Source organism: Siphateles boraxobius, unplaced genomic scaffold, assembly GCF_051911475.1.
Source record: "Siphateles boraxobius isolate OS27281-9 unplaced genomic scaffold, OSU_SipBor_1 22, whole genome shotgun sequence".
In the NCBI taxonomy this organism is placed as follows: domain Eukaryota; kingdom Metazoa; phylum Chordata; class Actinopteri; order Cypriniformes; family Leuciscidae; genus Siphateles; species Siphateles boraxobius.
In genome coordinates this window covers 18,451,335-18,470,709 of record NW_027508833.1, presented here as the reverse complement: position 1 = coordinate 18,470,709, position 19,375 = coordinate 18,451,335, and the positions used below count along the sequence as shown (strand labels likewise).

Sequence of the window (19,375 nt, the reverse complement as noted above, 5' to 3'; positions counted from 1 at the left end):
GCAGGCAGGGAGCAATCCTCTACTGCTCAGCGCTATTTATGGCCAGCGTGCTTTTGTGTCTTGTCATCGTTGTCCACAAATGGCAAAACTGAACACGCTTCCAAAGAGCTACAAAAGGGACACTGGTGGACAGGCTGGCCAGCGGTTATAAAGAGTGTTGTTTCTCACTCTTGAATGAAGTAGCACAAATGAAAGGAAGCTCTCAGTTTCAGTGAAAAACTGCTTTCAAATATCAAACGATTAAAAACAACAACATTAGAATGTCACAAATCTAATCCATGAAAACCCCATTGTATAAAAGCTTTCAGGAAAGTACTGGCCTTCATCTGTGCTGTTGATTATAGTTCAGTTATGCACACATGTCCACATTGATATCTTCTCTGGGAACTTTCTAGTAATGATTATGAAACTAGTTCTCAGTGCATGTAGGCTCATATTGCGGGGGTGCAGACCTGGACATGACTGATCTGTTTGGACAGAGTTAAACTCATACTGGTTTTTCAATGGCCAGTGACAAGAAGAAAGACTGACGGCTGATATGCCAATATATTACATTTCAATGATAGCAAATGTGCAAAATAAACTTATTTTACAAAATATTTATTAGATTATATTATATCCTTTTTGTACGTTTATTATTTGGAACTGACACACAGGTTATCAATGCAACAGTCTCAAAATGTCCAAATATCAGCCAGTTAATTGGCCTTGCTGAAATATTGATTGGTTTCAGAAAATAGTTTTCGATTAATAAACCCTTGCACACACATCTCTTAAGCTAAAAGATAGTGTTTGGTAAGATTAAAAATATATATATATTTGAAAGAAGTCTCATGCTCACTAAGGCTGCATTTTTATTTGATAAAAAATACAGTAATATTGTGAAATATTCAAATTTTAAATTACTGTTTTATATTCAGTTTATTCCTGTGATGTCAAAACTGAATTTTCAGCATCATTACTCCGGTCTTCAGTGTCACATGATCCTTCAGAAATCATTCTAATATACTGCTCAAGAAACATTCCAGTTCAGTTTAATGAATAGAATGTTTATTTGCAATAAAAATCTTTTGTAACATTATCAAATGCATTTCCTGTACCTTTTGATCAATTTAATGCATCCTTGTGGCACAAAAGTATTAATTAAACGAATATCTTACTGATCCCAAACTTTTGAATTGTGGTGTTGTCCCATTTGGCTGCATCAAGAAAGAATAGTTGAGGCAGGGTATATACGCAGCAGTCACTTTATTTAACAATAACCTGAAAAAAAAAAAAACTTGCAGGAGCACAGCCAGAGTTAAAGAGTACCTGAAAACCATACCTGTAAAAGTACAGATATCTTACACATCACAAGTCATTAATTCCAATGCGACTTGTGTAAAAATCTTAAGAGTATCTGATTTTAACAGTACTAAAGTATTTAACTCGTACTGAATGTAGGCTCAAAGATGCACTAGTGCTCAACACATGCCAGTGAAAAACGAGAAAAAGTTGATTTGTGCGGAGAACAATCACATGTTTATTTTCTAAAATCTAAATAAAATGTTAAGCAATATTAAAAATTCTAAGTCTGCTTGCACTGGTTTCCACTGCAGTCATGTCCTCACCTCATAACCTGCGATTCAGCAACTACCAGCTAATGCACTCAAGTTCATGTAAAGAAGCCTTGTTGATAAGTTTGGGTAAAGGCAAAACGCACAAGATATAGTACCTCCAATGCCCTGTAGATGACAATATCATTTTTGCAACAGAAATAAACTGCTGCAGTAAAAGTTAGGTGCCATGCAAAATGTAACGAGTTATTGCATTACTTGTCACAAATGTATTGAGTAAAGAGTAGCCTACATACTTATTCAAAATTATAGTCAAGCAGAGAGTAAAATTTGCTAATATCTTTGATATTCAATAAAACTACAAAGGAGCCGAAAGGATACTTGCATACAGTAACTAATTAAATTTACTCAAATACTTTACACCACTGAGCACAAGAGAATACAGGAACAAAGGAGAATCACTGCCAACTAAAAGTAAAAATGAACAGACAAACAATGTCTTTAACTGAGGACTATAAATACAAAGAGTAAATAAAGAGTTAAACAAGGAGCAGGCGGATCAAATCAATGAAACTAAAAGTAACCATAGCAACAAACGAAAACAAGCCTAGAAGCAATAGAAGTAAAAAATTATCTACAAACTAAGGGGGCGTTTACTCGACACCGTTTTCAACAAAAAACGGGAAGGTTTTTATGGGTTTACACGACAACTGTGTTTTGGGGACCTTAAAACGATACAGTTATCGTTTCCATGTAAAAAAAAACCTGAATTTGTGAAAACGGTGATGTCATGCGCATGCGTGCAACATGTTCAGTCTAGGCGCCCAGTGTTTCTTTACAAAGTGATATCGCCAACTACTGGCCTGGCAACAGAATACAGCGTTTTTAGTTGTTTTCGCAGATCCGTGTCAATTGGGATTGCTTTGATAACGCTGTTGCCCGTATGCAAAAAACGCAAATGAAAAACGTTTCCGTTTTTAATACATTTCTGTCGTGTAAACATACACTAAAAGTCCGAAACAGAAAACGAAACAGAAACTAAAACTGAATGTTACAGCCAGGTGTATTTAGATATATCACAAGGTGATCAATACAATTTTGTCCCATCCCTAAACCTAACCCTACCCATAACTAATCAATGAAATTAGAGGGAATTGATAGGTGAATACTGATAAGCTAAAGCACTTAACCCTGGTTTTAAGCCTAAACTTCACATAAACTGTAGGCTTGAAACATTAGGCGATCTCTACACTCAATTAAGACACCATGCAGACAGCAAGAAAGTCACAAGTTTATTTAACTGCCATCTTAAAAGATGCATCTATTCTGGGCCCACGTAGCCAACTTATACGCCAGAGCTTTTATGTCCACCGCTGTACGAAACAAAGTGCCTTTCATGTAAGCCCTGAATCTCTGTGTCTGGACAAGTGAGCTGAAAATAAACAAATGACCTCTCCTCGCTCTCCAGTAGATTCTGTGTTCTGAAAGGGTGTGCGCACTGAGTATTGATAGCTTGCTGCTGCAAAGCATGTGAGAATGTGCATCATGCTGTTAAAAACATTTCACTAATACTGTCAACTGGATTGGATGTTCCTTCTGGTTTAAACAGAATGTCAGTGAGTTTAAGGGATGGAGGAATTTGAGCAGAGAGGAGATGCAATCTTGTGTTTCTTAGAATGTTGTTTCTCAGAATAAAGAGGAAAAAGACATTGACCTTGAGGTTTGTGTTTCCGAGGCTTTTGGATGTTATGCAAATGTCATTACTCTAACATAGCTGAAATTCATTGATAAACATTTTATGGGCATTTTAGTTAAATGAACAGTTAGATCAGTTGTTTTGCAATATATTTGTTGTGTTTATTGCAGTGCAACATGACCTGTCGAGGGGATATCAATGTTATTGCCTGTTGCATGGGTCACAAGATTTCACTTCAGGACAGAGTTACTCCATATGTTATTGTGAATGCTCACGTCTCTGATGTTGATGCATGCATATCGTTTCTCAATGTTTTGATTTCATCCTGAGCTTCTGTTTGGTTGTTTCATCACCCGATTCACAAAAAAAGAGAATTTTATAGCCTACACTTCCTTTACATTTAATCATTTAGCAGAAGCTTTTATCCAAAGCGACTTACAAATGAGGAGAACAGTAGAGCAATCAGACTAACAAAAGGGCAACAAATACAAGTGCTGTAACAAGTCTCAGTTAGTTAATAGAAAAGGTAAGTGCTAGTATTAATTGGTCAGATGCTGACGACAAAGGTGTCGTTTTATTATATAGACACATACTGTATGGAGCTATATATTATTAACACTTGTACATGTTTTTTTACATTAATAGCAGCAAAACACTAAAAACACTGAAACAATTTTGTACGTTGTCAGATAGCCTACAATTAAATAAATAAGTCTTGAATGCACCAAAGATGAGCAATTCATATGAGGTTATCTAATGTTATAAATGTAAATATGCTCTTTAACCTAATAATAACCTAATAAACGTATTTGGTGTACAGATATCATTATTTACCGTTTTTGGTTAGTTGGTTGTTTGGTTAGTTTTCTGGAGGTCTAAGATTGACACTTGACCGGTTGATCATTAGGCAGAAACCACAAACTATAACACGGGCCAAAGCGGTGAGCAAAAGTCAGATATTTATTGTATTATCTGTAATTTTGTGATAAATAATAATTCTGTGAAGATTCAGTTCGGCTGGATTCTATGAAACTCATCTGACTCGCAATGATCTATTAGTGAGGTGTTTCAGTAATAACGGAGTCAATGACAGCATCACACTCCGCCAGCAGGTGAAGATAAGCAGTTGTCCTTTCCATCAGTTTGTCGCCCTCTATTGGTGAGTAATCACATAAACTCACATGTAAATAAATCAGTGAGAATTGTAGCAGTGACCCATGTTCTGTGCAGATTTTTTGAGTGAATATTTTACTCGACTGTAATGAAGTTTGTTATATAATCTCTTTATAACATAATAATTGTAATATATCTGAATAATAAGATAAAAAAACAAGAGCAAAGCCAAAATATAATATAATAATTGCAATCGATAAGAATCTTATTATTATTATTATTATTAATGTTATTTATTCATATTATAAAAATTATGTTTACAAAGTGATGCACAAGAAATATATTTAGCATACAGCCATACATCTATATAAATAAACATAACATATTTAAGATTACACGAAGATTAAGAGTAAAGCCAAATATAATATAATATAATATTACACATTTCGATAATATTAATAACAATAAACGCTATTCATTGTATTCATATAGTAAAAACAGTGTTTGCAAAGTGTTTTACAAGAAATAAATTTAGCCTACATGTATATATAGATTCAAATTAACATTACATATTAATAAGAGATAACCATACAATTAGGAGTAAAGCCAAACATAATATAATATAATGTAATATAGTAATGTATTATATTATATTATGTTATATTATAATATAAAAAATTAATGTATTATCATATAATATATATTTCAATACTACTACTACTACTACTACTAATAATAATAATAAACGCTATTAATTTATTAATAGGCTATATTAAAAAGGTTAAAAAAGTTTTTTACGAGAAATATATTTAGCCTATGTAAACATATAATAAGACAATTAAAAGAGTAAATGTTAGACATACATTTACATAGGCCTAATATAATTTATATATTGTATTATTATCATTATTATTATTATTATTAACATGAAGAAAAAGAAAGAAAAAAAGAAAGAAAGAAAGAAAAAGAAAGAAAGAAAGAAAGAAAAAAATGTAGTGTAACACGAGAACCAAAAATAGAGTACGTACATAAAAAACCAAGGAAGAAAGAAAAAGTGAAATGTCAAAGCCTTGATCAGTGTGTCGGTTTGTACTTGAACACTTGAAGCTCCACCTCTCAGATCTCCTGCCTCACTGACGTCACACAGACTCCGCCACATTCATACTCCACCCGCAGCAGCCATGATGGTGTGTGCTTTTCTCTTTCACTCCCTACACCTTCATCATTTACACTTACAATCCTCCGATGCATCGAGTAATAACGAGCATCTGTCGTCTTTATATTCCGATCGTTCGTTCTGATATTTCTGTGTCTCTCCACAGCAAGAAGGGCTGGACGATGGTCCCGATTTCCTCTCGGAAGAAGACAGAGGAGTAAGTTTTTTTCTTTTCTCATTTCTATTCTCTCTCTGTTCTCCTGCTGTTTGCTGTGCGTGTTTGTAGTCGTGTAAATGACGTGTGTGTTACTGCTGGTGTCATTGTGGCCCAGAATATGTGTGTGTCCTATATGAGTCCGTCCGTTCACTTCCTCTTGACAAACCTCACACACACAAACCCATGTATGCACAATAACTCTCTAGTCGTATGGTAATAGCAGAAACTAGGGCAAGAAGCCACCAAACCACATCATGCCATTAACCATAGACTGATATAGCTGGTTAAATAACCCTGCTAAAGTTAAAGTATAATGTGTTTGTTGAACAGCAGCTAGCCTAGTCTCTGTCATCGTTCAGGTTTGCTCTTGTGCAAATTCTCTGGTGAAAATTACTTTGTAAAAACTGTTACTTTAGTCAAATAATGTGATATTCCTATTTTTATAAAACTGAAACATTGTTACTTCATCATTAGGGATGCACCCGACCGATGAACATTTTGGCCGATACCGATAATTCTTTATATTTAAGCCGATAACTGATATATTGGCCTATAGATCTAAATCCACATTTTTATATAATTTTTTAAATCCTGATTACAAAAACAAAAGTCTCACCATTAAAATCATTCCATGTCCCAAGCACACAATTATAATGTTCTCATTGTAATTAATTTTATGTAGTCTAGATGACAGCACATATTGCACTTAACTGTATTTTCCTTTTTTCAAGTGATTTCAATCACATTTCAAGCAATTCAAAACCATCATGGCGAACAGCTGAAGTAAATAATCCATTATTTATCATCTTTAATATATTGGCTGATACCGACATGGTGGCCGATATATAGTGCATCCCATTTTATAAAATTAAATGAAACAATGTTGCTCTATAATGTAACATAAAGTGTTACAATGTTATTCTGCAAAATGACTCTTAATTTTAATGGTTTGGATGAATTTCTTTTATAAAGATATGCCTTATACGCAGTACCATGGTACTTTGAGACCATGCTACTGGGCATAGTACTAAAGGTGTTTCTATGAATACCCTGGTACTATCATAGTACATGTCATGAGAAATCATGGTATATTGTCAGTTTTGTAGCGAATATGGCTTTATAATCAGAATTAAAATAATGTGTGAATTCACAAACATCTACCAGAGTAACTAACCATAATTTCTGCCAAAATACAATATTTATTACAAATCTTGTTTCTGCAATAGAGATCTAATTAAATATAATATTATAGTTGTACTGTCAAACCTAACATTTCAGTGCAATGCTGTTTTGTTTGAGGTTAAATATTTGTAGAATGTAAATAGTAGTTGATGATTATGGACATTAAATGTATTTATTTTTATAAGTGAAAGTATATATTTTAGGTGTTTTAACTGGTAACTACTTTGAAGTTTTTTTATCATTGTTAACTCTGACAAATACAGTTTTGAAAGTGCAAATATTCTAGGTTTCTCAAGGAAAATGTTGTTTTAGATTGAGCATTGCACAGCTGTCACTGCTAGACATGTCATTCTTCTATCTAAATGCAAGGATATTTATTGTAACTGTTTTGTAATGAGATTAAACTTAGTTCTTGTGTACTATTCAAAAACAGATAAAGAATGATTGTAATCTATTCCATCTCTTGTGGTCCTCAATGATTATTATGAAATATTGATACTATTAGAATTGCACTGTGTTTATTGGTGACTTGTTTTAATAGCCCAGGGCAGTGAATGTGGATCTTCAAACCGACGCCACACTACAGGTGGACATCTCAGACGCTCTGAGTGAGAGAGACAAGGTCAAGTTCACCGTCCACACAAAGGTACACACCATCAACGCATAAAAACAACAAGGATTGTGTTTGTGTTTTCAGCCCTGCCTCCAAAATCTACTTGCCATTTACTGCATTCATTCATTAAATGTTGATTTATGTTTTTTTCCAGAGCACTCTACCTAATTTCAAGCAGAATGAATTTTCTGTGGTCAGACAGCATGAAGAATTCATCTGGCTCCACGACTCGTTTGTGGAAAACGAAGAATACGCAGGTTATATTGTAAGTACCTTTAAGTGTTTTGCATATTATAAAATATGTTTGATTAGTGATGTAACAGAGCTATCTTAGTCTATGTTAGTCGCAGTCACAGGCCTGTAATTCTTTCATTTGCTTTCCACCAGACGCTTGTTTGATCTGTGTGCGTCATACTCTTTTAAACTCTACTACTTCATTATGTGTGTTTGAGAGCAAACGCTCCAGCTGCTCTTTGCCAAGCCTGAAATCAGTGCTCGTCCTTTTATAGCCTTGGTTTACATAAAAAGATCTGTTGTCGCATGACCAATGTCATTTTGTTGTTGTTCAGGTGCAAGAATAAAGGGAAACCAACTTTGCCACAGTTTCCTATTTGGATATATTGGTTGAAACTATTGTTAATGTAAAAGAGTAAGATATTTACTGGGGTTTTTGATGTGCTTTGCTATTTTTCCAGGTCGTATTATGTGTCCCGTTCAAAAGTTTGTGGTCATTAAGGTTTAAAAAAAAACAACAACTTTTATTCAGCAAGGACTCTTTAAATCGATCAATTATAATGTTACATTATTTCAATTAAAACCTGTTCTTTTGAACTTTTCATCAGAGTCTTATAAAAAGAAATGGTTTCCACACGGTAGCACTAATCATAAATGTTTCAACATCATAATACATTTATCTTGAGCAGCAAATCAGCATATTAGAATGATTTTTGCTAGGAACAGAAACTGGTGTAATGCACAAAACTCATAATCTGTCCGCCATCCATCCGCACCAACGTTTGACAAATTTTCAAAACCGCCATCCGCTGATTGTTTTAGGTCTGTGGGCGCTGCAAGGCGCTGCTGCCGTGAGGCTAGAAAGCTCTTGGCTGTTCTGGAAAGGAGACTGATCCAATGCAGCAAAGATATTTAAAGGCTAAAGTCTCTAGTATACCCCAGAATATCAGCAGTGAACTCCGTCTCCAATCGGTGCGCAGGGACAAAAATAAATAAATAGCCTAAATAAAACTCAAATCGGCAAACCTGACCTTACCTGACTAGGCTACTGTACAATTTTATCATTTCGTTCTGAATGTTGTTTAAAAGTAAACATTTCAAGCTTCCTATTTATTTCTCATGTCTGTGAGGCAAGTAGCCTATACGCTGAGTTTCGTTTCATTTATGAGATGTGCTCCAGTTCCAGTATTTAATACGGTTTACCACTATACCGCGGGTATTTCTTGCTTTTCAACCGTGGTTAGAAAAAATCCATACCATCCAAGCTCTAGTCTAGGCTACGCATAAGTGGATTTATGGAACTTGTCGTCATGCTGATGGATCTAATAATGTTTATGGATGAGTGAATACATTGATGTTTTTAACATGACTGGTATGAAGCAGGTCGTGATTGCTAATGAGACACAGATATCAGCGCCACACGCGAGTCCCGCGGATATAAAGGAATAAGGACATTTCATTCTACCGAACTAACTGTTACCCACAAGTGCTGAATTAACACTCACACAGGTCAGTTTATTAGACGAATGAAACTTCTGAGGTAACGCAGTGTTGTTTCACTTGGTCTACACTATCACACTAAACTGCAATTTGAGTGTGTTGAAAGTTATAATGTTATTCTAGAATTGTATAAGTGTTAGTTTGTCTGTATGAGACTAGCAGTAAGCTAGATCAACATTAGAATAACATACTGATCATATTCTAACATTTCATCACGTTGAGTTATATAACATTGATTAGTTTTATGTACATTTGCTCACATGTCTAATAAAGTACATGCAAGAGTGGCGTCTCTGCCAAGTCGAAGTTTGTCACGGACGTGGAGCTTTCGGCATCTCGAAAACGGCACGCTGATATTGATCTTCGTTTTAGTTCTCCTTTTGTCCCAAAGTCTTCTTGCCATGCCCATGGTCCATAATGTTTGAACAAAACAACAACACCCCTAGTGTGCCGCTAGACGTAACGCAGTTGTCCACGTCTGTCGCCATGGTTACTATGGCAGTACGAGTGGAAACCAGGGATAACGCGGATATTACGTCATTGACAGGCGACAAGTGAACATGGATGAGCCATTATTTCAAATTGGAATTTCTCTGAAATTAAAAATCTTTGGGAACTTTTGTGTTCTATTGTAAGTACACAACTGCAGGAAATATATTTTTGGATATTTTATTACAAAAGTCTTACATATTGTAGCTTTAAAAACAGATTAAAATGTTTATATTAATAACAAATATTACTGTGAAAAAATGTAAATGCTGCCTTGGTAAGCATAAAAGATTATGCTATAAAAAAAATCTTACCGACCTCTGACTTTTGAATGTATGTTATTCAATGAAAAATCCAGTCATTAGAAATGGACAGGGCCTGCTGTTCCCTATTCTGTATTATTATTATTGCCTTATTTTCTGCATTATTTTGAGTACAAATAGGTCTGTCATTTTCTTGTCTGATTTAATGTAGTTTAATCTGGAATACTCCGATTAATACTCAACAAAGGAAGAGTCATATCACTGGCTGCCATTAACAATATCATCAAAGCTGGCCTGAATTATTTATAGCACGTATCATTAGGAACGGCAGTGTGAGTGATTGCGTTTTTCATTCAGTGACTGATGATGTTACGAATCCCAGAGTTTCATTACCAATGCTGAAACAGTTTTGGGAATCAAAATGCCTTTTGATAGCTAACAGAAAGGCTTTCCCTGTAGATTCCGCCTGCTCCTCCGAGACCGGATTTCGATGCATCACGGGAGAAACTTCAGAAGCTGGGTGAAGGTGAAGGATCGATGACCAAGGAGGAGTTCACTAAGATGAAACAGGAACTAGAGGCGTGAGTTGATTTGTCTTCATATCAATTGTTACCATGTTGTTAGTTACACTTAAGGGTTAGATCACCCAAAAAATGAAAATTATCCCATAATTGACTCGCCCTCAAGCCATCCTATGTGTATATGACTTTCTTCTTTCAGCCGAACACGATCAGAGTTATATCAAAAAACATCCTGGCTCTTCCAAGCTTTATAATGGGAGTGAGTGGAGTTGGGAAGTGGGGGGTGGGGGCCGGGGTTTAAATATGGATATTTTTCTTGCAGAAACGCATAGCTTTGCTTCAGAAGGTTTTTATTAACCCCTGAGCTCGTATTGATTAATTTTTATGATGGATGGATGTGCTTTTTTGAGCTCTCACCCCCCATTCCCTCCCATTATAAAGCTTGGAAGAGCCAGGATATTTTTAATATAACTCCGATTGTGTTCGGCTGAAATAAGAAAGTCATATTAACCTAGGATGGCCTTGGGTGTGTAAATTATGGGATAATTTTCATTTTTGGTTGAACAAACCCTTCAATAATAATAAAAACAATATGATAATGTCTTGCAGTGAGTATCTGGCCATCTTCAAGAAGACCGTGGCAATGCACGAGGTCTTTCTGTGCCGTGTTGCTGCCCATCCCGTCCTGCGCAAAGACATGAACTTTCATGTTTTCTTAGAGTACAACCAAGATGTAAGTGTGACATTTCTTTAAGGTGCTATAAGCGATGTCACGCGTTTTTTTGGCCAAAATATTTTTTGTCGCATACAACAAACTTCTCCTCACTATCCGCTAGCTGCCTGTCCCCTGAACACACTGTAAAAAAACACGGTCTCTGCAGACACCCCAGGCTCCACATACGGCAACAAAAACAAACTGGGCTTACCCGCACCACGAAACATAACAAACTGTTCCAGCCAATAAGCGACAAGAAGGATTTGGGGGTGGGGTTTGGGGGGTTAGTGTGCGGATGAGGAGGAGGGAGTGTCTAGCTAGCCTTCGTTTTGTTTGACAATACTTTAAACGTCAACAAGAAGTAACGTCACCCGACATCGCTTAGAGCACCTTTAACTCTGAAATTATTGTTCTAAAATGTTTGGAAACTTGTTTTAAAAGTTTTATTGCAATTAATATTGTTTTTAACTATTATTATTGACTACTGTTGTGCAACTCTTAGGGGTTTTTTTTAGGTTCAACAAAAAACCATTTGATTAGGATTTGTTTTTTAATCCAATGAATTAAAATGATTAAATGTTACTTAATCTCATTTATTTTTCTCGTTTCATTTGAAACTTGATGCACAAAAGATCAGATTATTCATAGCAAATGTGCAAAGTGCAAAACAGCTTCAGTTGAGGTTGTGCAAAGCAGTTTTGCAGGCAAAACAAACCCCATATAGAAATGCAAGTGTCCTTCTCAGTAGGCAAAACAAATATTTCTGAGCATTTGAATTGTTCATTTGTCCTTCAATTTGCCTCTTGAAATCACAGCTGAGTGTACGAGGGAAAAACAAGAAGGAAAGGCTGGAGGATTTCTTCAAGAACGTGGTGAAATCTGCAGATGGGGTTCTTGTGGCAGGAGTGAAGGTCAGTTCAGTCAGTGGACGACCTCACATGTCATGTGACTGTTTTATGTGACTGTGCTTTAGAAATAAGGGGGAGGAGAGGGAGGCCACGACGACAACCACCTTTCTGAGAAATTATTTACTTAGGCTTGAGCTTCTCTGCGTTTATCTGTGTGTTGAATGATGGTTTATGCCTCTCTGGTGAATGCTTCACTAGTAGTGGAATGCACATTTACCAAAGTCTTCTAGGAAAAATATAGTAAAAAATAGGATTGTCACGGTTCCAAAATTCCAGTAGTCAGTACCAATACCAGTAAAGTTTCACGGTTCTCAATACTATTTTTGGTACCATAGCAAAAACTGCTGGAACTATTTTATTTAACTGTTTGAAAATAAAAAGTATTAAAAACATTTAATGAGTTTATTATTTATGATGATAATAATTATAAGTAAATAATACATGTAAACAGCATGTAGCCTTCAAATGTTTTTAAGTAAACATTGTTTTAAAAGGGTCCTATTTTAGGATATTTTAAAATGTAATTTATTCCTGTGACGGCAAAGCTGAGTATTCAGCATCATTACTCCAGTCTTCAGCGTCACATGATCCTTCAGAAATCATTCTAATATACTGATTTGATGCTCAAGAGACATTTCATGTTATGAACTTTAAAAACTACTTTGTAGAAAATTACACCTTTTTCAGGATTCTGTGATTAACAGAAAGTTCAAAAGAACAGCATATATTTGAAATGGAAATCTTTTCTAACATTAAAAATGCCTTACTGTCACTTTTCATCAATTTAATGCATTCTTGCATCTCTTTTAAAAATAATCTTGAAAACTTGTCAAGTCCGTGTTCATGTTTCATCCCAAAATAATTTAATTTTATCAAATAATGTAATTTCTTTGTTAGATTCACCTCTTAGAATTGTCTAATTTATTTATTTGTGTTTTGCATTTTATGGAATTGTATATTTATTTCTGTTTCATCACAGGACGTTGATGATTTCTTTGAACACGAGAAGACATTCCTATTAGAGTACCACAACCGTGTCAAAGACGCGTCTGCCAAATCTGATCGAATGATCAGGTCTCACAAAAGTGAGTTTCTCTTTTCATCACACATTTATTTATGTATTGCGGCTCACATGACCGTGTAGAGTCAAGGATAAGGCAAGGTCAAAGTTCTCCAGTCACAGGAAGTGTGTGTTATAGAGATAAATGATAACAGTGACTTTGCCAATAGCATGCTCAAAAAATCTGAGTGCTTTGCATCTCCCAAGGTTCATTTGATAAAACATTTTTTAAACTAATATAACCAGTAACTGACATTCAATGTCAAATCTATGATCTATGAATATGGATAAGGTTTCCTTGTTTTACAGTGTCTTGTTCTGTTTGTGTACAACATTAATTTGCCTGCAGCTATGGACACAGAAAAGGTTGTTTTTTTTTGTTATGGAGCGTGAACAGGAAATTGAAGGAGGTATTTAGTGCTGTTTAGTGTGAAAACGTGTAATTTGTCAGGAAGCCAGCAAATGTCAGGTGACTCAGTTGGCCTTTTAACACCAACAAGTAATTTTCCCTCAGGAAAAGTGTCTGATGACATGCCGTGTTTTGTTAAATGATCTGAATAATTTTAAACAACGTTTTTGTTTGAGAGATTTGAACGCAACACTTCCTATTAATGCAGATTTATTCCGAAATGTGTTTTTGTCATTCACACCATTTTCTTGCATCATGCGTCTTTCCAATTCCGAGCCAAATGTTTTGCTTTTCCTTGTGTGAGTCTTATTGGCACAACACTGAAACATGATCTGGAAAAGCAGAATGCTGTGAAACACTGTTAAGTGCTGCAGCACTGAGTCAATGAATGTGTGAAAGACTGACAGCATTTCCTCATCTAGAGATCTGACAGGACGTGTGTTTCAGGTGCGGCTGATGATATCAACAGAATCGCCTCAACGCTGTACACTTTAGGAACACAAGACTCCACAGATCTGTGCAAGTACGACGTCCATTTCACCATGTAGCTTCACAATTAACCGTTATAGCCTCTTTTTTAACTTGCTTTTTATTTTGGTCCTTTCTTAACAGGTTTTTCCTGAAAGTATCAGAGCTTTTTGAGAAAACACGGGTAAGCATTTCCAGTATTCTAACATAATTTGAATATGGATGCACGGTTGATCGTTAAAAGATTGTGATTTCGATTCAAACATCCACGTGATCTCGGTCCTAAATGACAGTGATTCACCTATTAAACGCGTCTATTTTTTAACCTTTGACAAAATCACAGAGGAACATTCAAATCTTCTCTGACCCAGAACGACTATTTTCAACCACACTATCATTATTTCTGTGTTACAAATAGTCATATAATCACTGGGATAAGAGTTCATAGTTCGGATATAAACACTGATGTCTACGGTAGCAATCAAAATAGAGTAAATCACTTCTTAAACGTATGGTTGCCTAACCTAACCCTAACCCATCTGACCTAACCTAACCCATCGCTACAAATAAGGATTGTATCATTACACCACCAGGTGGCGATAAGTGACTGTTAAAAAATGTATTTGTCATTGAATCATTCATTCAAGTGATTTGTTCAAAAAAACACTGATTCATCAAGTTATGAAACAAATGAAGTATATATGAGTGAGTCATTGAATCATTCATTCAAACTGATTCTTTTAAATATTAAATAATTCATAAAGATTAATTAAATATTATTAAATAATAGACGGCAGCAATTCACATTTTGTCAGCACCTATAATCTAGAACCTAAATCTGTCAATGAGAAATATTATTTTATATTGCTCATGTCTTTGTTAAAATTAAAAAGTTAATTCAAATGCAATTATTTATTCAAGTCAATTCTAAGTGCATTGTTTGCAACTAACACACTTCCATAGTTTACATTTAAATGAAAAGAACATGAATGGGGCCAGTTCTCCTCGCCAGACATTAGTCAGAGACTGTAAATGGGTGTTTACAGGGCAATAGAATATTTGATAAGAATCTTATTAGCCTTCTCTAAAAGTCTCCCCTGACATGGTCACAGAATAGGCTTCATAAAATGCATAATTTTAGAGATATCATCCTCAGATTTGAAATGAAGCATGACCACAATTGTGGCTACACTTAAGTTGTAGTTATAAGTTGCTATCCTAAATTCACATAATGTTTATACATTTAATAAATATATTCTTAATATTTGTTGTTTTTGTTTTTATGTTTGAGCTTATATATCTCAATATTAATAACAGTCTGGTCAATTTTGAGTCTTGAAATGTAAACTCTCAAGGGTTGGGTTTCTAAATATATGTTGGTTATGTGTCTATAAAGAATGACTTATGAGCAGCAACCTTTTTATTTTGGGTATAGTAAGGGAATGCATTAATGCATTAAGTTAAAATTGATAATGATTTAAAAAAAAACTTTTTAAATATATTTTGTGTGTGTCTTATTCTCTGAGATAAAGAAAAGTTAATTTGGGCATTTGGTGTGTTTCTAACCTCAGCAGTTTTTATAAAAAAAAAGAAGGCAGTGCTTGATGAATCAAAGAGTTAGGGACTGTAAAGTCACACACTTCTTTCTCTCACCTGTTTTCAAAAAATGTTTCCTGTGCAGAAAATTGAAGCACGCGTAGCGGCCGATGAGGATTTGAAACTCGCCGACTTGTTGAAGTACTACCTCCGAGAGTCGCAAGCCGCTAAGGTAGAGACGTGTGGTCAGCATGTTGAACTGACAGCTGCTCATTAGAGGTCGTTCCTACATTAGCGAGTGATTTGTTAATCTAGCCAAACCCTGGGATACAATGTAATTGAGCTACAACATTGATTCTGACTATTCATTTTACACCAAGCCAAAACAGTGGAACCTCTTGGACCATAAGATTCAGTTGTTTACAGTATTGATTGTTTGTTGCGCATAATTAATCTTCTACTATTCCTAGTTATTGCTTGCTGAAACCATTTGAAAATAATTTTAGATTATACGAGTTTCTCTAGTTGTAAACTGCATTATCTCCTCAACAGGACCTCCTGTACAGACGAGGAAGGGCATTAGTTGATTATGAGAATGCTAATAAAGCTCTGGACAAAGCCCGAGCTAAAAATAAGGACGTCCTCCAAGCAGAAACCACACAGCAAGTGTGCTGTAAGAAGTTTGAGAAAATCTCTGAATCTGCAAAACAAGGTACTTTATATACATATCTTTCAAATAGTGGCTTCATTACAAAACCACTGGATGGTTTTACATAGTTTCCTAACCAGCTGCGGCATAATAAAAGCATCTCTTCCCTGTTAATCTTGCTTGTAAACCTGCATAGGAAATTAATTGGACTGTTAATTAAATCTCATTGGTCCAAAACCTGGCTCCACAGATCTGCACATTTTAAAGATCACCTCTGATTGTGATCACACTAATTGAGGTTTGGATTTGTTCATTTATCAAACTGCAACGGTTACAATCTAATTTAATATACTGGGGTTGGACAATGAAACTGAAACACCTGGTTTTAGACCACAATCATTTATTAGTACGGTGTAGGGCCTCCTTTTGCGGCCAAACACCATCAGGTCTTCTTGGGAATGACAGATAGAAGTCCTTCACTGTGGCCAGAGGGATTTTGAGCCATTCCTCTTCCAGAACAGCGGTCAGGTCACTGTGATGCTGGTAGAGGAAAACGTTTTACGTCTCGCTCCTCCAAAACACCTCAAAGTGGCTCAAAAATATTTAGACCTGGTGACTGTACAGGTCATGGGAGATGTTCAACTTCACTTTCATGTTCATCAAACCATTCTGTCACAAGTCTTGCTGTGTGTATTGGTGCATTATTACACTGATACACAGCCCCCCCTTCAGGGTACAATGTTTGAACCATTAGGTGAACATGGTCCTCCAGAATGCTTCTGTAAGCACAGAAGGGAATGTCATGATATTGCAGCCCAAACCATCACTGATCCACTCCTGTGCTTCAATCTGAGCAGCAACAGCCCGGGTGTTAAACCTCTTTGTGCTTCTCCAAACCGTGAACTCTCACTGATGTGGGAAAAACAGTAACAGTGGACTCATCAGAGAACAATACATTTCACATTGTCCACAGCCCAAGATTTGCACTGTTGGCACCATTGAAACCAACATTTTGCATTAGCACGAGTGACCAAAGGTTTGGCTATAGCAGCCCGTCCATGAATATTGACTCTATGTAGTATGCAGAACCTGGATATCCCTTTCCTTTTGCATCAAAGCCTCAAACACTATATTGGCCAGTGTTTCAGTTTTATTGTCCAGCCCCTGTATTTGCAATGCGTATTTCAGTGTGAATTGTGGAGCTGTTCATTTACACGCGTGCAGCTCATGATTGGTGTTTTCAGAGTCTCAGAGCACTTATAAAAGGGGCTGTTGTCAACAAAAGAGAGGCTTTAAAGTTGCGATAAACTGAAAGTAACAATAGATCTTTTCTTTTGTATTGTGGCATTCATCTGAGTGAAACCGATTACCACAAAGAATAAATGTAGGGCGGGGTGGGGACTTGGTTGCATGAATCAGTTGTTGATCGGATTTTGAAATGTGGATATTGCACTCAGAATTGAAGGCTGATGAACGTGAGCTTGCAGGATTGCGGCTTAAACTGTTTTGATTAAGCATTATAAAAGCATGGATGAATTGTTCACAATAAGACCTATAATATGCATTTAGATAGGTTAAATTTTATCTCATGCTGACTTTATGAGCTCCCTGTGGTTTTCCACCAAAATACAAAAGACAAAATTTGGGGCAAATTTTTTGCAGATATTTTTACCAAATCGTGCAGCCCTACTTCACACAGAAGTTCTGCATTTATTTTGGACAGAAAAATATCCTTGGAGCAATCTTAGGTTAATAGCAGTTAGCCACATTTCCACAACACAATGTCAACATTTTCTCTATTAAGACTGCTGGAAGTAACTTAGGATAAAAGCATCTGCTAATTGGCTATTTGCTTAATAAATATGAATGCTCGCTGCCCTATGCTTGTTTTCCATTTAGAACTGATAGATTTCAAGACACGGCGAGTAGCAGCATTCAGAAAGAACTTGGTGGAACTGGCCGAACTGGAACTCAAACATGCCAAGGTTTCCTTTTGCTTTATACTGACACGCAATGATTTCAGATCCATGGATAATTTATTCATGATATGCCCTGATCTCTCTCCAGGGGAATCTACAGTTGCTGCAGAGCTGTTTGGGGGTCCTGAAAGGGGACACTTAGGTCCTTGAACCAGGTTCTCCTTATAGGGCTTTCCCTGCTTTGGTCTCGTCTTTATTCGGAAGATGGAGGAGAGAGCATACCTGGGGTCAGTTTGTCTAAAGAGACGTCTGTACTTACCACTACCAGAGACACCATACTCCCTCCACAACCCCCCCCCCCCCAAAAGTGAGGCAGTCCACTGTGGAAGATCAACTGGTCCACACAGCACAAGATATATGACTTCATTTAATCACGCTTTTTTAACCTTTGATTGTTAATTGTTTTTCACTACTTCACTCTCGTTTCTGTAATTTTTGTCCAGTTTGTTTTTCTGTTTCGTTTCGCTTGTTTTTGTTTTTCCTGTTGTAATCTTTAAATTTTGTTTTGGTGATCTGTGTGTGGATGCTGCTCAGATATCTTGTTCAAGTTGAGCTGATTGTTATTACAATTAAAGTGTATGGTCACTCAAAGCCTTGTACATGTGTAAGTTTTCATCGTATAGCTATGTATCATCGTAATCAGACTAATTTTCTGCATTTTCTCATTTTTCATTCCTAACAAATAATACTTCAGTATGTTTGCCTTAAAATGTAGATTAATATGATATTGTTAAAAAAAATCATACATGGATGCATTTTTTTTCTCCAGATTTTTTTTTAAGTGCACTGTATATGAATGTTGTTTTATTACACATATATATGTGACCAAAGCTTCCGTTTATTCAGATGGAGGAATGCTGACATAAACGCTGGTGATAAAATGACCATGAAAAAAAAACAAAAAATAAATGATGCTGTTTACTTAAAGTGAGATTTTTTTTATTTATTTTTTTCAATCTGAACAGAATGGTCTAAATTAACTGGAGGGAAATAAAGGCAGTGTTTGCTTTTTGATAATATACAATGGGATTTCTTTAATACAGTCCGGCTGCCACTTACAAATCCTTAGCGTGTGACTTTAAATAACCTATTATTACTAAAATTACTCGAT

General features: G+C 35.8%; 1 protein-coding gene across 1 annotated transcript; it reads left to right on the top strand.

Annotated features, from left to right (window-relative positions):
* The first annotated feature begins 5,470 nt into the window (after nucleotides 1-5,470).
* On the top strand, nucleotides 5,471-19,191 carry snx6 (sorting nexin 6). Its single transcript, XM_077238928.1, has 14 exons — nucleotides 5,471-5,552; nucleotides 5,688-5,738; nucleotides 7,462-7,566; nucleotides 7,688-7,798; nucleotides 10,479-10,600; nucleotides 11,150-11,273; nucleotides 12,071-12,166; nucleotides 13,143-13,248; nucleotides 14,080-14,155; nucleotides 14,245-14,284; nucleotides 15,782-15,868; nucleotides 16,189-16,348; nucleotides 18,185-18,270; nucleotides 18,353-19,191. Exons 1-14 carry the CDS (start codon nucleotides 5,547-5,549, stop codon nucleotides 18,404-18,406), a joined length of 1,224 nt encoding a protein of 407 aa, XP_077095043.1. The 5' UTR covers nucleotides 5,471-5,546; the 3' UTR covers nucleotides 18,407-19,191.
* The last annotated feature ends 184 nt before the right edge of the window (nucleotides 19,192-19,375 follow it).

What these genes read in the sequence shown, in the direction of transcription:
- snx6 (XM_077238928.1), top strand. An exon ending in TTCTTGTGGCAGGAGTGAAG is followed by an intron (nt 12,167 to 13,142) that starts GTCAGTTCAGTC and finishes GTTTCATCACAG; the next exon opens with GACGTTGATGATTTCTTTGA. An exon ending in GAGAGTCGCAAGCCGCTAAG is followed by an intron (nt 15,869 to 16,188) that starts GTAGAGACGTGT and finishes TCTCCTCAACAG; the next exon opens with GACCTCCTGTACAGACGAGG.